Raw genomic sequence first — 19,603 nt, forward strand, 5'->3', positions numbered from 1 at the left:
CTTAGTGTCCAAACAACAGAACACGGGAAATGGCTTTGGTTTTTGTTGCACATAAATAAGAGCAACATCATGTTTCTAGATGGTGAGCAACAAGTTTTCAACATAAATATTTTAAAGGGCATTTGTGTTTTTTATTTGATCATTTCAGTGGACATTTATGTTATATTTCAGTGAAGCTGGAATTATTGGTTATGGACTCATGTCAAACCAACAAATCTTAAAATGTTCAGCAGGTATCCTTTGCTGACTTCATTGGGGGTGTCTAGTGCCGATTCTCAATTTACTGTCAAGTGACTTTCACTCCATTAAACACTAGTCTGTTCAGTATGTGGATTCATTCATTTTAGGACTTGGGTTGGAAATACAATCAGGATAAGGTGAGGCTAAAGTTAGAGTCAGTCAATAGCCTGTAGAAATGCAGTAAATATACCACTGACCCTTTGTTGGAAGATATACAGTTAGATCCATAAGTATTTGGACAATGACACAATATTTATCATTTTGCCTCGGTACACCAGCAGATTGGATTTGTAATGCAGTAATCAAGACGTGATTCAAGTGCAGACTTTTCAGCTTTAATTGAACAAAAATATGGCCTTAACTGTGTAGGAGCGACAGCCAGTTTTATACACTGTCACCCTGTTTGTCTTTCAGCCTTCACTTTTGGTCTCAGCAGGTGAAAAGCAGCTCAGTTGGGTTGAGGTCTGTGGACGGACTCGGCCATTGAAGAATATTCCAGCTCTCTGCTTTTCAGTAACTCTTGGGTTGCTTTCACAGAATGTTTTGGGTCATTGTCCATCTTCACTGTGAAGCTCCGTCCTATCAGTTTAGTGGCATTTGGCTGAATCTGAGCAGATCATATAGACCTATAAACATCAGAATTCATCCTGCTACTTTCATCAGCCGTCACATCATCAATAAACACCAGTGACTCAGCTCCACTGGCAGCCATACATGCCCATGCCATAACACTGCCTCCTCCATGCTGGACACATGATGTGCTCTGCTTTGGGTCGTGAGCTGTTCCTTTCATTCTCCACACTTTTCTCTTCCTGTCATTCTGGAACAAGTTCATCTTCATTTCATCTGTCCAAAGAACCTGGTTCCAGAAGCAGGCAGGCCTTTTTAGATGTTTTTCTGCAAAGTCTAATGTGGCCTTCCTGTTCTTGAGTGGCACCAGTGGTTTGCACCTTGCTGTATGACCTCTGTATTTATTTCCTCACAAATGTCTTTTGACTGTAGATTTGGACACTGATACGCCTGCCTCCTCCAGAGTGCTTTTGACTCCCCTAGATTTTGTGAGTGGGTTTTTCTTTACCAAGGATAGAATTCTTTGGTCATCCACTTCAGATGTCTTCCATGGTCTTGCAGGCCTTTTGGTGTTGCTGAGCTCACCAGTGCATTCCTTCTTTTTCAAGATACCGTATTTCCCCAATTAATCGCCCGGCTGCAAATAGCCGCCTGGTTCTTTTAAACGCCTGGGGTCTGCACCCATTTTGCGTATTAAACGCCCACCCGAATAACCGATTATTTGCATTATATTGAGGTAACCCAAAATAAGGCTATTCACCTTATTTTTGCAGAAGTAAACAGTTAGCCGCACAATAACTGTGCGGCACTTCCGTTTTCTGTCAAAATAAGAGAGCTAGCTAACGTTAGAAAACAGGGTGTACTGTAATCTTAAATCGACCGACTGTAAATATGTTGGACAGTAACTGTCATCACAATAATGGCCTGATGCAGGTCTGTGTAAAAATAAATAAAGGCCTGCAGCAAATAGCCGCCTGGTTCTTTCAAACGCCTGGGGTCCAAGTTGATTTTGCATATTAAACGCCCCGGCGATTAATTGGGGAAATACGGTATATACCAAACGACTGATTTGGCTACTCCTAAAGTTGTTGCTATCTGTGGGCTACATTTTTTTTTTTTTGGAGCCTAATGATGGCCTCCTTTACCTGCATGGACACCTCTTTGGATCGCATGTTGAGGGTTTTGATAAACAGTGACCAAGTGCAAATGCAAACACCTGGAATGAACTCCAGACCTTTTATTTTTTCTTAATTTGTCATAGAATAACAAGGGAAAAGGTCCCACCTGGCCATGAAACTGCTTTCTAGTCAAGTGTCCAGTTACTTTTGAGTCTGTGAAAATGGGGTGATAATGTATAAAACCGGCTGCAATTCCTAAAAGGTTAATGCCATATTTTTGTTCAACCCATTAAATTAGAGCTGAAAGTCTGCACAAATCCACTGTGGTGGTGTACAAGGGCAAAACTGTGAACATAGTGTCACTGTCCAAGTACTTGTGGACCTAACGGTACTTTCCTCCCCTTATAATCTGTATTATGGGCTCCCCCACCGCCTAACTCCAGCCAGGCTGTTTGCACTAACCACCGATCCATCCACCCATCCACAGACAGTCACAGCTCAAGTCTGACACAGCCCTAAAGTTTATTTTATTCATGTCATTAAAGTTACACGGCGGAATCAGAGACACAAAAAAGAGGTTAGAGAGAAAAACAGCAACCATTCCACATCAAATGGCAGAATGTGTCCATGGATCTGTCTGCTCATGCTGATAATGCATACTACTTACTAAATGTGCGGTAGAAATATACAGAGAACCTACTGTTTAGTATGCAGTAGGACTACACATACTAAATCCTTAATGCTACTCAGCAGGAGTGCATATACAGTCTTTTTGGTGTATTCCCACTACATACATTATCTAATCTATTGATGATGCAACTGCAAAATCTGCTTATTCTGGAATGAAACTTCAAGCTATTCTCAGCTAGAGGTGAAGTTCAGGTGCCGACTGGATAGTATGCAGTAATAGCTGGCAGACAGAGCCCTGGTGTTAGTAATAAACCAGCAGAGGGCCAGCATAAACGGAGCATGGTTTGTGTATGTATCTCTGTATGTAGCCCTTGCCATGCGTTGATAATAAAAAATCAGACTGCACTTCGTAAAGGCTGTCCTGTCATCTGTCTGTAGGCCGTCTGTCCTAAGGTCCCCGGTCCATGCTGGGACGCCCCATCGATTGCAGTGGAACTTCTACAAAATATTGCAATATTGCAATTCAATTCTGATTTTATTGCAGTTTCAGCTTTTTGTACGAAGACTTAACATGATTCTACGGGGCTGAGAATTTGAGTGCGTCTCCACTGGTTAGCCTTACTTTAGTGGCTGCTATTAACACGTCCATGTGGCTACGGAGTGTAGACGGTGAGTGAGAAATGTTCTCCTTTCCCTTAACAGCCACTGTTTAGTCGCCTTGGAGTGAGGCACTTTCCCCCCAGCTGTTTTAGTGGAGCTGCTCGGACTCTAGCTGTAAAAAATGTGACGCAGGGTGGAGCTGGAATAGAGCAAGTGGGCTCAGCAAACCTTCCCCGGATAAATAAAGGTCAACACGCATGAATAAATCATCATCTTTTCAGCAGCCCGGAGGCGCAGGGAAATATCCTGCAGGCAGCTGCACGAGACGTGAGCGATGCGTGTACGCCGGCTTGTTCAGTTCTACTTCACACCACTTCCCACTGGGCTGGTTAAGCACTGTAGCACCTATTAGACCCTTATTTAACCCGGAAGGGTGACTGATAGCAGGGGGGGGCGTGAGGGGCCCCTGCCTGCTATCACTGGTCCTACTGCAGCATTTTAAAGATGTTCCCACTGTGCCTGGATAAACTTTCTCCTCATCAAACCAAGCTGCCACAGTCACCTGGATTAATTCAAGAACATCCACAAGGATTTACCGTCCAAACACTTAAAGGGCGTACCACCCAAAAATATCCAAACACTCCACTTTCAAGCCCTGATACATGTTTTCTTTTCTTTTTTCTTTTTTTTTTTTTAGTGTCAACACATTTGGCAAATCGTCATCATTGTCATCATCATAAAAATAATAATAACAAAAAATAAACATTAAAAACAGACGAGTTCAGTTCACATCAAAGTAGAATACAGATATTATATTTTTACCCACAAAAAGTTCATGTTACGACTAGCTAGAAAAAAAAAGAAATAGAAAAAAAAAAAACATCACCATGTTATATAAGTTTGTGTGTGTTCACTATGAAATGTTGGAAGATTAGTGTGTGTGTTCAGTATGTCTGTCAGTATGTGTGGGTAAATTTACATTAACAAGCGACATGTCTTCCATTATCAACACAGGAATCATTACACATCCTCCCCGGTAAAAGCAAAACCCCCACGTTACGTCAGTATCATTTCCATTCCCAAAAAATCCAAATCCATCACCACAAATAAAGTTGTCAGCTGAGTGCTGAAAATCTCAATTTCTTTCATTCAACACAAAAAGAAAAAAAAAAGGAATATTTTAGAAGTGTCAACTATATATATATATATTTATACTGTATATTTATATTTTTGTTCTTTTAAACCAACCAAATGTCTGGTATATATATGTTGCTATGGTCATGGTCCCTGGCAACATCATGAAAAAGTACAATGTTCATTTAAAATAAAGACACTGATCCCCCAACTTCATCCAGCTAGCGTGTGTGTATGTAGTGTGTGTGTGTAGTGTTCATATGGTAGCGCTGACTGTAGTTCATGTTTGTGTGTATTTCTAAGTGTGGAGTGTGTGCTGTCGTCATACACTGCATGGAGAGATTTTGTGTGTTCCTGCGGCGTTTCAAGTGTATTTTTAGTGTCTGTTTAGTGTGTTTGTTCTGTATTTTAGCATGGGTGTGGTGTGTTGCACTGATTCATGGTTGGCGTGGCGTGTGCAGTGGGTGTAACATGAGTGTGTGTGTTAACATGCTTATGCTGATGTGCTGATGACAGAGTGGTGAGTGCTGGCACTGCAGGCACAGTTAGATGTGTTCTGTGTGCGTTTAGTGTGGATTTAGTGTGCACTTCTGCTTGTTTTGCACTGATGCAGTTTGTAGATGGTATCACAGGTGCTGTTTAGTGTGTATTTCCTTTATGTGTTGATGCATGAGCACTGATGCTCCAGTGGTTTAGTGTGTATGCGTTAGCGCTACGGCGGTTTAGAGTCAGCGTGGTTGGAGTCGTGTAGTGTGTGTGAGCGACGTGTGTGTCTATGCGTTAGCGCTGATGCTCTGTTTGTAGACGGCGTGGTAGGCGTTACGCAGCAGGACGTAAGGGAAACAAGACTCCAGCAGGTCCATGGTCAGGAAGGGGGACTCCTGGACGATCTGAAACACAAACACACAGACACACAGGTCACCTCACTCCTGAGCAGAGATACAGAGAAAACTGACATGATCATGAAATGATTTGGTCACTATTTGGACTGGTCACTCAGGGTTGTGCCTTATCATATTGTTCATGTTCATGTAATACTGATACAAATTTGTTCACAAAAAGTGCCATATCATGATATCAGCAATATGGCAGCGTGATGACATATTGCCCCATTTGCAGATCCTACAGCCTAAAGCATTCTCTCTGTGTTCCATACCGCCCAGGTACATGAACAGCTGCTGAGTATAATTCAACCAATTCAGGGTTTCCCCATTGGCACCATTTCACATTACCCCAACCCCGCTTTTGTGGGGACTGTCACCATGTAACCAGCACTTTTATTTACCCAGGCAGGGGAGAGGGAGGGGCTGACATGCATCAAATGACCTGAGGTTGGATTTGGGGACGCCCCCTTATTTTAAAGTTGTATTGACCATCCCTATGTAAATATTCAACTCACATGCACTACTGAGTCAGTTAAGATACATAACTTCATATCAACCTGTTCAAAATAAATACTCATCTTAGCAGTAGCTGAGCATCAGTTGACTTTTAACTTCAAAGTGTCCACTTTGTATTCGTTATGCTTAGGGTTAGGTTGATATTAAGTTGAATATCAACATTGTACAATACGAATAAAGCGATACCAGTTGTGTGACCAGATTTTGTGTTGGTGCAAACACTTCAACCAAATGCAGTAACAATTAGCAATAACATTAAGGAAAAAAATAAAATTGCTTATTCTGAAGTTGGTAACAAAACAAGGGGGAATGATGCCACAACAAAGCGGAAAGAGAAAGCGACCCGCTGGGATGTGTGTCCCCTTGCTCTCAAGCCTTTCCCTGTCAATCAACTACCACTTTCCATCTCTCTTTCTCTCACCATGTCCAGCAGCAGGTACACAGACTCTCGGTTGCGTGTCGTCATCTTGTCCGTTTCCTGGCCAATTTTCAACAGGCTGGAAGAGGCCAGCTGTATACACACAGACAGAAACAGAGCGCAGTTGTCATACAGGAATGAGTCCGATCATAAGAGAATATAAGGTGACACACTCATTTCAAAACAGAAAACATCAAAATGAAAACATATTGAGGCATCTTACAGCAAGGAACTCTTTGAGGCGGTCCTCTATGCTTCCCTTGTGGATGGTGAAGAGAGCTGCAGCGATCTGGTTGATGGCTTTGGCCAGGCAGTGGATGTTGTTACAGTGGCCTGTTGGGGGCAGCAAATACACACTGTTAGTAGGAGAAAGACGGGACGAGTGTAGGAGAAGAGGATCAGGCTATCAGATACTCAGTTCACTTTGTTTTGATTTCTGCCATGTGGCTTTTAGCGCTGCAGAAATTGGTAGAGAGCATGGAACTGGCTGTTATGAGGGGAAAACTGCATTCCAGTATACTGTACTTGCACAATCTAGCATATAAAAAAAACTTAAGTTGCATAAAAAGTGCACAAATAGATATAAAAAGGTGTGCATGTAATTCCAAGTTCCTATACAGATCTAGAGAAGCTGCACCAACCGTTTCCCTGAGGTGTGCTGTTGGAAAACTACAAATGCTGAGCCAATTATTACAACAGAAAAAATGTTATAGATTACAGCCCCCTTGCGAACCTGATTAGGAAAAAAGCAGAAACATGGCTAGATAGACTGATGAAAGACTATTAACTGTAATATACGCACACTATCCTTATCAAATGTTTGTTATTAACAGTAACGCCTTTCATCTCCTTGTCAGTAAGCAATGCCTTGGTAAATTCTTCTACATTTTTCTTTCTCTGAGTTTCTTTCTTTTTCTGTCTTTGAGTAAAGCTTGATTAACAAACCTCTATTGTAATACTGTATCTATAACCTGATACAACTGAAAAAGTATATTAATAAATCATTTTGTTTGCACAGGCTTTAACAGAAAAGGGTAATGAAGGTGAGGGCATTATGTGCATCTTGTGCACTTGAGTTTACTTCAGAATATGAGGAAACAAAGTCCATGTTGTGCATGTAATCCCCCTGCATGCCCTTGGGTCAGTAAATGAGGGCGTCTACAGTATATATTATTTTTAATTGTGACCACTCCTGGGCTCCTTACCAGTCCCCTGTGCTGTGCCATTAGCTTCATTTCAAACAGTCATCAGTGTTTTTCCAACATGGCTACGTACCTTCTATGGCGGGGCTGTACTGTGACATCACGTTGCTTGCTAGCGTTGGCATGGAAACAGCCACAAACACCATCAACAGGCAGGCGATCTTGTACTCCTCCTCTGGGCTGATGTTCTCTACACACACACACGTCAGTGATTAGGAGACAGAGTGTGCTTGTTTTAAGTGTGTGTGTTTATTTGTGGGTGTTTGTGTGTCTCACCACTCTTTTGAGAGGAAAGAGCCACCACCAGTGCAGGGTCGATCTCGCAGGGCAAACCTGCTGCTGACGACAGCTCATAGACGTTCATTGCCACCTACACACACACACACACACACACACACACGCGCGCGCAAGGAGAGAGAAAGACACAATTTTGAATATAATTTGGACTGTTTGAGAGTGCGCTCAGCATTTCAATGGTTTTTCAGTGTGTGTTACCTTCATGTCTGTCTCTCGGGGGATGTGGTCCTTGAAATCCTCCACTGAACTGACCAGGAACGGAATATGGCAAGACAAAACCTAGAGAGCGAGACATGTAGTTTCACTGTGAAATGTTTACTTATTTATTTGAAAACGTAATTTACATATACTATGTGGATATTTGTGTGTCTTACGTCTCTCAGAGCTTCCTGAGCCAGGGAGCGGAAGGACAAGATCACTCCGATGATGGTCATTCTCTTCAAAACACTGTCCACAGCTACAAAAATCAATCAAAAAGACATTAGTTAAACAATACTAATGAACCTATCAAATGAACTGAGCTAGATCTCAGCTGTTTAATGGTGGTCATCCTTCCTGTCAAGAACTATATATCTAACATGCAGAATCGATATTGGTGAGGTAATAAACCCCCTGTTGCTGAGGAAGCAACAGGGGGAAATTTGGCTTTGCTGCACTGGAATGTCCTCTGCTGAATCTCTGTCTTGGCTTTCACTTTGATTATGTTGCTCAGCAACTTTTAGCTTGATAACGATTTCAAAACAAGCCTTGACAAATGTTTATTCTGACCAGAAATACAGACATGAAATACAGACGACTGCTGAATCACATTGCACAATTTACTAGGCCAGGCACAGAAAACAGATTGTATTGTTTTTATCATCTGTTTAGACCACAAAGCAACAAACTACAATTTCATGCAGGCCTCATTAACAGGCTACACAAAATCAATGTGGACTTAACTGTGATACTTTTTTTGATTTTGCTTTGACAATGACTTTCAATTCTCATTTTTTAGTTGAACAAATTTCTAGGGATGATATGTCAAAAAAAAAAAAAAAATCATACTATGATTAATTTTACAGATTCACAATTGCGGAATGGTTTGCAAAGTTAGTAGAAATGATCATTTTTGTATTATAATTTCGATTTTCACAGAAAAACAAATAAAATTTGCTCTACTATATTCGTGTTTGGGGTAAATTAAAGTGGAGAAAAAGCAAAATACTGGAATTGAATGAAGAAACTAAGCATGTATGTGTGCACAAAGTGTGTGTTCATAATTACAGGTGAGTTTCTTGAAGAGCGCTGCCATGTGGTCCGGTTTGTCAAAGCTGGTCCTCATCTGGGTCAATACCTCCACATTGTCCACCACAAGTTTCTACACACACAGAAAAACAACATGCATTAAACGTGATCTCTGATCTGTTCTGGGTATCAGACTCAGCATGCTGTTATTTGGAAATGTAAAAAACTACAGTTGTGCAGCTCTGCTGCTGCAACACTGCTGATGCAATAAGCTTGCTCAAATCAGCTAGCACACAGATGCTGTTTGTGGCAGAATACATCCATTTATTTTTTTAGTTTGTATTCAGACTGCAGTGATTTTTTATCTGTATGAAAACAGTCTGCCTTCAATAAAGTGCAGTTTCTATGATAAAGGTGTATGAGTTGTTTGGTGCCTCTGTGTGTATTTTTGGTGAGAGCGTGTGTGTACCTTCAGCTCAGCAACCTGTGAAGAGATGTGCCACATCAGACTCTCGCTGAGGAACTTCATACCGTACGGCCCCAGCAGCTCCGACAGAGACCGCATCTCTGTAAAGACACACCGAGTGTCATACACAGCAGAGAAGACGACACAAGAAACCTAATCTTCCTTAAATCAGTCAAGTGGACCCTATTTCATTAGAGTCTCTGATCATGTACAGCATTTGTTTTAGTGTATGTGTGTACCTAATGTCTATGTATGTGTATATATAAACCATTCTATTCCAAAATGGTATACATCTGTTTTTGAGCAAAAAAGAAAACACCCTCCAGGAAAGTCTGGAATTGCTGTTTTTGTCAGCAGCAGTGTGTACATAAGTGTGTGTGTGTGTGTGTGTGTGAGTGAGTGTACAGTTTGCATGTGTCTGTCTGTACCAGAGATGTCTGAGTATTCCTCGGCGTTGAATGTCAGTTCGTTCTCGGTGGGCAGGTTGACGAAGGCCTTCATAGCGGGGAAGTAGGCGATGTGTCCGTTACTGACCTGACGGAGCAATGTCTCCAAGTACCTGTGTATATGAGGAGGAGAGTAGGGATGTGATGATTATGAAACGATTTTGTAAATGAACTGTCCTCAATTCAAATGATTGAGATCACCCAATTTGCTGAACTGTTGGGGTGCTTGGGTCCTAGGAATGTCGCTTTTTTAAAATTTCAAATCACAGTTGAAGTTTATGAAATAGTAACTCTGTAATTAGTGTAATTTCACATTTCAAAAAGCATAAGAACTGATGAGTTTGTGCCTTTTTAACATGGTAATTTTTAAAGGTCCAAATACAAAAACAAACAAACAAACAAAACGTTACATTCTGCAAACAGGGGCTTTAACAACAAAACGTTCCAGCAGTCTGTGTGTCTAGATGAGGCCAGCCTGGATGGGATTAGTATTACAGACACACAGCTCAAGCAGAGAGCGCCTAGCCTCCTAGCATTAAATGAGCTGAAATGTTTTTTTATTTTAATTTTTTTTCAAGAAACACTTTACAGATTGCTCATGTGCATCAAACAGAAGTTGTCAAGTTTTGAGTCCAGGAAGCCTCCTTACAATTACTAAGGTGCCGTGCCACAAAAACCAATGATTACACTCACGAAAATGACATTAACACCTCCAGTGAAACTAACTTCATCCATCTTACCAGTTGGTGTACAGACTGGTGATGGTGGGCTCCCCATGGCTGTCCAGGTGCTGCGTCTGCTGCAGCAGGACATTGTTGAAGACTCTGGTGATGTCGATGGTGACGTAGTTCTCTATGGACTGCAGCACGGTCATGTAGGCCCTGACGCTGGTCAGCAGCTCGCTGGGCTTGGCTATCTCCTGAGTAGCCTGGTTGTACATGGTCATCCCCACTATAGACCTGAAGGGAGACACAGTCACACCCTTAAATGCAGCCTTAATTTAGAGTAAGGTAGAGGGAGATGTAGTCCCAATTTGCACAACTGTAAGCATAAACAAAAGTCTGTGTGCATAAGTAAGCATGTGCATGTTTACTTAGTAAATCGGATCTCCAGATGCGAGGTGAGGTACTCTCTGGGTGTAAATGTGTGCTCCCAGACCACCATGTTGGGAACGTAGTTGATGGAGAAGCACAGTTCAGACAATGCCGTGTGGAGCTTATCCAGACTGCAAGAAGAAGAAAACAAGAAAACAAGATCAAAGGTTAAAATAATAAGTTGAATCTTTAATTATCCCCATGGGGAACCTGGCTTAGTGCAACAGCAAATAACAATACGATACACAAAATATACAGAACAGAAACCTAACAAGAATAGAGCAACTGGGGTTACATAAACACATGTAACTGAGTGAGTTCCTACAGCGGAGGAGTTAAAATATGAATGAGAAGTATGAGAAATGATGAGGATTGCAGCAGTACTGGGGTGGTGCTTAGTGAGACGAATAATGAATGACAGAAAATACACCAAAAACATGAAAGTAAATTTAGCAAAAAACACTGGTAATATTGAGAGGGAATTAATTCATTGTGGAAATAAAACCACTGTTAACTGATACAATTACAAAAACACAAGGATAGAAATAGAAAGAGGCTGAGATGGAAACACATAGAGACAACAGCAATACACTTTTTTCACAGCAGTCATTTAGACACAAAATAGCAGTTAACCACAGGTGTTACTAATGATGTTAATTAAGGTTCTGCACCATTCAGGCCTAACAGAGCCAGAGTCTGGGTGCTGTGCCGGAGAGGCGCACATGCACTTGAATGAAAGCTGCTGTGACAAAAGCCTCCAGACACCAAGACAAAGAGCTTTTTGTGAGCTACCAAAGCCATAATGTGTGTGTTACTGACTTGGTGACCAGTAGCCTGTTCTTCCTCATGCTCTCCACGCCTGGTTTCTCTCTCTCCGGCTCGCCCTTCTTCCCTGTCGCCTTCTTACTCTTCTTGTTCACAGCCTGGCTGATGGTCTTTGCACAGTGCTTTGGAAGCAGCTGGAGTGAGACAGGCAGTGGGAGAGAGAGACCGACATAGTGAGAGAAAGAAAGAGTGGGAGAGAGACATTGATGGGGAAAGAGAGTCAGAGAGAAACGGTTTATTAATGACCTGGCTGATGCTCTTTGGACAGACATGTGGAGCTAAAATTTAGTAGGTTTTAATAGCAAGCATCAATAAAGGAATCACAACTTTTGTGCGCTGATGTGTCACATTATATAATGGGTCTTATTGACCGAATAAATTGATCAGTCAAAGATACGCCTAAACAGAGCTGTGTGTTACTTGTTGTCATGCCTTGTGGTAACTGGGGAGCTTATTAGTGATCTCTCTTGTTTCATCACAGTTTTCATCCTTAATTAAACTTTGAAGGAAAGTTTTAGGCCAGTATAGGCCACATTAGCCACTGCTGTATAAAAGCCACAACAGCACAATGTTTGCTCTTCCCTGTGATTATGGGTGTGGCCTCTGAAGTATTACTGTCAGTGGTGTGAACGGTCATTTATTAAACAGGTGTCCCAGCTGCTGCTTCACTGATTGGCCGAGCATTGAATGTTTGTGTTTGTACCTGGTCGCTGAGTGTACACTGTTCAGTGCAGATATCAGTGATCAGGTTCCTGGCTTGTTTGGCCATCTCATCCAGGAACATGTTGCACAGTGACAGGCTCCGATCCCCTATGTGGTGACGCTGGAAATGAACAGATTAAATCACACTGAAAATCAGCACTCTTTTCATCCTTATCGTTATGCTCAGGTTGGTCTCAATTCAGGAACAGTCTATGTCCATGTACAGGAAGAGTTAAAATGGACGACTAGCCATCAATTTCTGTGTAAGCATGTGAATATGAAAGAGCTTGTCTGCAAATGTGTGTGTGTGTGTGTGTGCGTGCGTGCAATCACCTCCTCAGGACAGAGCTCGTGTGTGCAGGACATGAAGTGTGTGCAGAGCAGAGGGAAGCAGATGGAGTGTCTGCTCTGGGAGGGCAGCTCCAAGCACTGCTGGAACATCTTCTCAAATGCACGGCTGTAGAAACTGCAAACACACACACAAGAACACATCAAGTTTCAAGCAAGTTACTTTAAGTCAAACTATCTTAAAATCTTTCATAACTGATCAACTGTTCAAAATGATGTACTACTGTATTTTGAACATAGGATGTTCTGCATCTAATTATGAATTAAATTTAGTTTCAATAATAAACTGTAGAACACTGCCATGTTGACAACAGTGACATTTGAAGACAGTTGAAAACAGTCAAGGTATTGTTAGCAGATGACATATTTTTGCCCTTTGCATTTTGCCCTTAAAGTAAGTGTGTAGTTTGTGTTTTGAGTGTGTTCATCTCACCAGAATATAGATAGGTCTGAGGTCTCAACCAGCATCTCCACCAGGGAATCCACCATCTTGGTGTGGAAGATGATGGTGTTCATCATTTTACCCAGCTCCCTGTGATCAGCTATACCCAGACTGGCTTTAGACACACTGGTGTATGCCTGTATAAAACCAGATCATCAGAAATGTGGAACGTTGGATAAAGGAATAGAAAGACAGGCCCAGTGTGATATAGGTCGATTTAGGTGATCAGTTACTGCAGATGGGCTAACACTACTACAGGCTGAGAGACACAGAGGGAGGAAAAGGTAGTTATATTACATATTATGGAGCTCTGAGCTGCTGCTGATTCACAGACAACAAAGGAGGAATACAGGGCAAACTGACTGTCTGTTTTACTCTGCTGTCTAACTGTCACAACATATCCACTGTTTAAATACTCACTTTAGGTGGAATCTGCCTAACCAGGCCTAACCTGTGTTTTTCAAAAAGCTAGCAGGCAGAGGAGGGTTGAGTGTCAACTCTCTTTAAGTCCGTGGTCCATGTGAGGAACTTAGCTTTTAGGCTGGTTTTAAGTTTCCCAGAATACCACTCCTGTATTTGTTTGTGTGCCTACCTGCAGTCTGAACCAGTCCAGTCTCATGCCTCTGAAGTCAAACACGTCTCCGTCCTCCACTGAAACAAAGGGGACAGGTCACTAAAATTATATATATTTTCTTTCCCTCACCTTTGATAACTCACACAGCACATATTGGGTTCTCTATCACAAGCTTTTGGTACTTAACAGAGCAGTTACTGGTACTACTACAACATTACATATTATATATACTATTACTAGTATTTCCTTACAGCTACCACCACTACTATCAACTCTGCCACTTCACTACTCAGTGTTTCCCCTATCATTCTATTGGCGGGGCGCAGCGCCTTGCCAACAGAGCCTCCCACCTTGCCTGAAAGTCTTGCTTAATTAGTTTAATTTAATTTAATTAATTTTCAATAAAAAAATAAAATCACAACAGAAATAATTTAATGTCACATTTCTATAGAATGTGTCTAGACCGTGTTTTTATCAAATAAACTACATACGTTCAGGTTGGTTATTAATCTAATTTATATAATTTCAGTATAGGGCCTATCTGGTAGGAATGTGCTCTGCTTTCTTGTGAGAAGGCATGGCGGGGCTCTGCTCTAATCACACAATAGTCACACACGTGCAGAGGGAGGAGGTGAACAGAGGAGAATCACACTTGTACCCCCGTAAGTGAAATAAATAATTCATGTCACGTTGGCTCCAGCCTGAAAAATCAGTGTTTTTTAAACACACGGTACAACAGCTGACTCCTTAGATTATTAATATAGATGAGTCAGTGAGTACAAATCTGAAGAATATTGAGCAACTTATTAATATTGTCCTCACCCTCCAAAATGTTTGTGTACCCCCAAAATTGTCATGCACGTGAAGCGCACACGCATCCCCCCTCGCCAAAGCCAGAATCCAAGGGGAAACACTGCTACTACTATTATGATAACCACTGCTACTGCTTTTCTTGACATGAATATTAACAATAACAAAGGTTTACCTTGTTTGACACTGAGAGAAGTCATAGTGTTGACAAAGGAAGACATGATGATTGACTCATCCTCTGGACACACAGACAGGTTCTGTGAGACACAGACAGGGTATGATGATGATTAGAGAAGCCTACATGGGACAACTCCATGAACTGGTGTCAACTAAACATATTGTGAAATGGTAAATAACCATTTAATTAAGATTAAGGATAAGATTATTAGTGTATTAAAGTGTGAGTGAGAGTATGTGTCGGCGTGCATGTTAAGTGTGTGTTCAGATATGCGTCTCAGTCTGCAAGTGAATGTGTTCAGTGTCCGTGTGTACCTGCACCAGCTCATTGAGAACCACAGCATCAAAGCCAGACAGGTACTGGACGTAGTATCGCTGCATCACAGGGCCGTACTTCCTGACATGAGCTCTGAGCTCCTCCATGTAGAAGATCAGCTCTGCTATGTGTCTGCACAACACACACACAAAAAACACAAATGTCACAAGTACAAACATACTTGTCAAAAGACTTGGAACTATAGTAACAAGAGCAACTGCAAATGAGAAAAGGAGTTTGTGATTGTGTGATAGTGCCTGTGTGTGTGAATATGTTCTTCTGTGTTTATATCTACATGAAGTCTACATCTGTACATCTGTTGAGGAGCATGTTTATCTGTGTGTATGCAGGTGTACTTGTCAATGAAGTCATCTGTGCTTTTCTTCTGGATGTTGTCTGCATGTCGAAGCAGCCAGATGATCTCGTCACGGGCAAACGACAACGCCATGAACACAAACAAGGCCTGTCGAGGTGGAGAGACAGAAATAGAGATATGGGAGGAAGTGGAGAGAGAAAGATAGAAAGATGGGGAAAGGTCACAAACTCTCTCCAGAATAATTCGAATAGAGATTATCAAGAGCAGCTGGCAACAACCACATGGGTTTCTTGCACTCTGTCACTTAATCAATATGCAGTGTGTTCAAAAAGTCAGCCTAGCATAATAAATATCTTGAGCAAGACTTCTCCAACTGTAACTTTTTCACGGTGGTAATATTCAATACTTTGGTCCAGGCTAGTTAGTCAAGACATTTTCAGAGTCGATGAACTAATCAAGGTGGTATGTAAATACGGTATATTAACTTTGGCCCCAGGGCTCCAGGTATGTCAGCTAAGGCTATGATCAGACAAGACTCACTTCTGAATGCGGCTTCATTCTTTTGGAGCTGTTTTCAATGGTCTGGAGGAGGCACACACCTGCTGTGACCAAACTATGTGCCCTGCATTCTGGACCCAGTACATTTTTTTTGCTGCATTTCTTCTCCAAGTTGAACATCTCTCAACTTTAGCTACACTACATGAGCATCCTCCCACATCTTCTCTGTGATTTTATTATAAGTTTAACCGCATCCTTGATATGTAAAAGGCTATTCATCCTCTTCTTCAAGGACAAGCAGAGATATCACCCACTTTCTCCTGTCCATTTTTTTCAACATTATCCTAATTAGCTACATATATGGCTTGGCAATATATTGATATCATAATATAGGACTACATATTATCTGGGATTGCAGGTACTATAATATTGTGATATGACAAAAGTGTCTTTTCCTAATTTGAAATGCTGCATTACTGTAAAGGGATACAATTTTCTGCACTTATTAGACTGTTGTAATTGTTCTGTTATTTACCACTACCTGCTTGGTCATGACATCCATATTACTAATGATTTTTCATCAAAATTGCACAAAATCTCAAGTATTTTGGGAAAGCGCAAATAGCCATTTCTACAATATTGTCATAATATGTCATAATATAATATATAGAGGTCAAAAATATTGTTATATTTCTGTTCTGTCCATATTGCCCAGCCCTGGCTACACAGACTGCTGTCAAATTGTGCTGCACAGCAATGAGTGTGATGCATTTCTCCTTGTATTCTGTGCCACAAACAACACAACTACACCTTGCATTTGAGCAGGAAAAAAAATCGATCCTATGTGACATTGCCTCAGGCCGCAACCATCTCCTTCAGAGCTGAGAAACTCACGTTTGGATTATTTAAGGTGTTATTTTAGTGTCGTAACATGGTATTATATGTTACCTTAGGTCCCAAAAGTCCAGGCTGGTCAGCTAAGACAGTGGCCAACTCCTTCAGAGCTGATCTGAGGAACTTGCGTCTCTCTCTGTGCATGGAGCCACTGAGGAAAAAACACAACATCAGAACGGCCTGCGGGATGTCAAACCACACAACTGTCGCAATTAAATAATATTTTGACACTTTCAGGACATCCTGTCAGAGGAGAGAAGGAGGCGCAAGAGGGCAGAAGATGACAGTAATATACGGGGAATGAGGATGAAGACACGGGGGGGAGGACAAAGTAAGTAATGAGGAGAAATATGGAGATAAGATTAAGTGAGGGAAGGAGAAGAAAGGAGAAAGACATTAAAGGAGGAACGACAGATGAGGAGGTGCATACATGTGTGAGGCTTTCTAATGGGATGGAGAGGAGGGACAGACAAGGCTAGAGGCAGAGCTGGAGTGACGGCTGAAGAGATAAAGACAGGGACGGCAGAAAGCAGAGAGGAGACGGAATGTAAATGAACGTGAATAAATGAGATGTGAGAGAAGATGTAGCCACATATGAGACAGCGTACACGCTTATGACAGAATGCAAATGAAACAGAAGGTGAAATGAAATGATGGAGTGCCAGGAGATGGATGTAAATGTACATATATATCACTATAAAGATATACCGTTAATAACTTTATTTAAGGAGCTCTCAACAAAACAGGATTAACGTTCTTCTCAGGATAAATGGACATGGGCGATGAGTAACACCATGAAAAGAGAACAAACATGAATACTGTGGACAAAAAGACAAGTTGTTAAGTGTGAAGGGTAAAGAGGACAGTTGGGATATGGTGGAGGGGTTAGCAGTAAAATGATATACGTACGCATGAGACAGGGCCTGTTCCTTGCACTCTCTGATGTCATTGATGCGTTTGTTGTACCTGAAACACACACATACACACACACACACACATTAACAATGAAAGTGAGAATTTACTGAGAAATATTTTCAGAGCTTTATCTATGTATCCCTATCCTCTGATGTTACAAATCTGGTACATGTACTGGTAAATGTGAGTGCCAACAGGTACTCTGCTGTTTAGTGCATGTGGTTTTAAGTATGTGTCTGTGTTTGTCTACATTTACAGCTTCCCTACCCTCTGATGTTAACAAATAGGTCCTCTGCAGCCTTGTGGATATGGAAAACCTCATCCCTGAACAGACAGAGGCAGGAGGAGCTCTGCAGAGCCAGCTTCCACAACGACAATGCTGCTGCGTCACTGTTCAGCACCGCATGGCACAGGATGAAACCAACTGGAGAGACAGAGAGAGAGAGATACGTGGAATCTCAAAGAGAGAAACTGTCTTCCAAGTGAGACATCTTTACATCATATTAAAGCAAGCCAGGTGATGCAAGTTAACAACCATAAAGAGAGAAAGAGGATGGACAGAGAGACTGGTAATCAATGGAAAGTAATAGCGCAGTCAGAAGCTGAAGTGATAACCAATTATGCTAAATCAGCCAGCCAATAAGATAAACAGGCCTTAGTGCGTGCACAGGAGACATAAAACACAAGTCCCTGCTGCCGCTGTACTTACACACAATCCACTTCTCCATTGTGTCCAATGACAGGTATTCACATGGCATCTAAAGACAAAACAGAAGGAGAGAGTGAGAGCGTGAGAGAGAAGGTCATCGGGAATGAGCCAATTTCAAACATGACATTTTGCTTTTCTGGCTAAATAAAACTGTTGGGTTGAGAGAATATTCACAAGGAGATATGCAGAGTCTGTTGTAGAGGGACGCCGTGATATCAGGTATAAGACAAGAAACACATCATAAGTCAATCCAAGGCTAAACAAACCAACACTAATTCAATAAGCCTTATAGACACTTAAATTTGTAGGTATTTACACTTGTAGTATTCATTTTCTAACCCATAAAATGAATCTTTGTGGACCATAAAAATCTCCTACAGTCGACATGTTGTGACAATAATTCAGGTCTTCAAAATAGACAATCATTATACATTACAGCACGTTGTCATTTAGGGTTCCTAAAACTGAAACCCCAAATTTCCACGCACTGAATTTTGAAACATTTAATTTGGAATATCCACTTTGGTTGAAAATAGTCACTATCTTATAAGAAGATTCCAAATTGTTCCTCAAATGATAAAGAGTAAAAATTAGTAATCATAATTTCAGTCTCTGAGATAATAAATGGGATTATCAATAATGATGCAGCCCTCTCGATACAAACCGTGTCTGACTGAGCAGGGTTGAGCATGGTGGAGGGTGCAGAGATGAGAGAGAGCAGCTGGGCGTTCCTCCACTGGTCGGCCGACAGATTCCTCCTGGGATAGACCATCTGAAGGCTGATCAACGCATCTGACAGGGACTGGACCAGAGAAGGGCAGGAGCAGAGGAAAAGAGGAGTGGGTAACAGAGAGACGAAGAGGAATGGAGAGGAGCAAAAGATGTTAAATTCAATATTAATGAAATTATAAACAAATAAAATTGATTACATTGTTGTGCAGTCCCACAGCACATTTGTGACAATGATAGAATAATTAGCATCTTAATAGAGTGTGATCTCGGCTTTCTGGCTCTCAGGATGATAAGCTGCTTTGAGCTCTTCTATGGAGAATACACTAACATTGGGGTACTTGTCTTGCGACAGAAACTAATCCATTAGTAAACAGAGCTTACAGCACACACTGCACCGAGGCACTGCTTTACAACAATGCAGTTTATTATAAAATATATTGTTTGTGCTGTCTTAAGATCACCAAAATCTTCAGATGTATATTTTTTCTGTGTCACAGCAGAGT

At 41.4% G+C, this 19,603-nt stretch overlaps 1 protein-coding gene and 1 long non-coding RNA gene across 3 annotated transcripts in view; one reads left to right on the forward strand and one right to left on the reverse strand.

Moving 5' to 3' along the window:
* The first annotated feature begins 1,916 nt into the window (after positions 1-1,916).
* On the forward strand, positions 1,917-2,972 carry LOC115372250 (uncharacterized). The gene is made up of 2 exons (XR_003929438.1): positions 1,917-2,010; positions 2,043-2,972. It is a non-coding gene; the product is annotated as an uncharacterized LOC115372250 (long non-coding RNA).
* The window catches only part of nckap1 (NCK-associated protein 1), a 36,916-nt gene continuing 19,744 nt past the window's right edge, over positions 2,432-19,603 (reverse strand). For both annotated transcript variants that reach the window (XM_030069959.1, XM_030069958.1), the window contains 25 exons: positions 19,033-19,170; positions 18,369-18,417; positions 17,927-18,083; positions 17,654-17,710; positions 16,799-16,895; positions 15,393-15,499; positions 15,036-15,168; positions 14,719-14,800; positions 13,752-13,810; positions 13,151-13,296; positions 12,703-12,835; positions 12,371-12,490; positions 11,662-11,801; positions 10,842-10,973; positions 10,489-10,707; positions 9,731-9,861; positions 9,306-9,403; positions 8,876-8,969; positions 7,984-8,066; positions 7,808-7,888; positions 7,589-7,682; positions 7,386-7,502; positions 6,334-6,443; positions 6,114-6,203; positions 2,432-5,182 (listed from right to left, as the gene is read on the reverse strand). In XM_030069959.1, the coding sequence (XP_029925819.1) occupies positions 5,066-5,182; positions 6,114-6,203; positions 6,334-6,443; positions 7,386-7,502; positions 7,589-7,682; positions 7,808-7,888; positions 7,984-8,066; positions 8,876-8,969; positions 9,306-9,403; positions 9,731-9,861; positions 10,489-10,707; positions 10,842-10,973; positions 11,662-11,801; positions 12,371-12,490; positions 12,703-12,835; positions 13,151-13,296; positions 13,752-13,810; positions 14,719-14,800; positions 15,036-15,168; positions 15,393-15,499; positions 16,799-16,895; positions 17,654-17,710; positions 17,927-18,083; positions 18,369-18,417; positions 19,033-19,170 (2,784 nt within the window). In that variant the 3' untranslated portion in view covers positions 2,432-5,065. The remainder of the gene's footprint in view (positions 5,183-6,113; positions 6,204-6,333; positions 6,444-7,385; positions 7,503-7,588; positions 7,683-7,807; positions 7,889-7,983; positions 8,067-8,875; positions 8,970-9,305; positions 9,404-9,730; positions 9,862-10,488; positions 10,708-10,841; positions 10,974-11,661; positions 11,802-12,370; positions 12,491-12,702; positions 12,836-13,150; positions 13,297-13,751; positions 13,811-14,718; positions 14,801-15,035; positions 15,169-15,392; positions 15,500-16,798; positions 16,896-17,653; positions 17,711-17,926; positions 18,084-18,368; positions 18,418-19,032; positions 19,171-19,603) is intronic.

This window comes from Myripristis murdjan, chromosome 15 (assembly GCF_902150065.1).
Source record: "Myripristis murdjan chromosome 15, fMyrMur1.1, whole genome shotgun sequence".
Classification (NCBI taxonomy): Eukaryota; Metazoa; Chordata; class Actinopteri; order Holocentriformes; family Holocentridae; genus Myripristis; species Myripristis murdjan.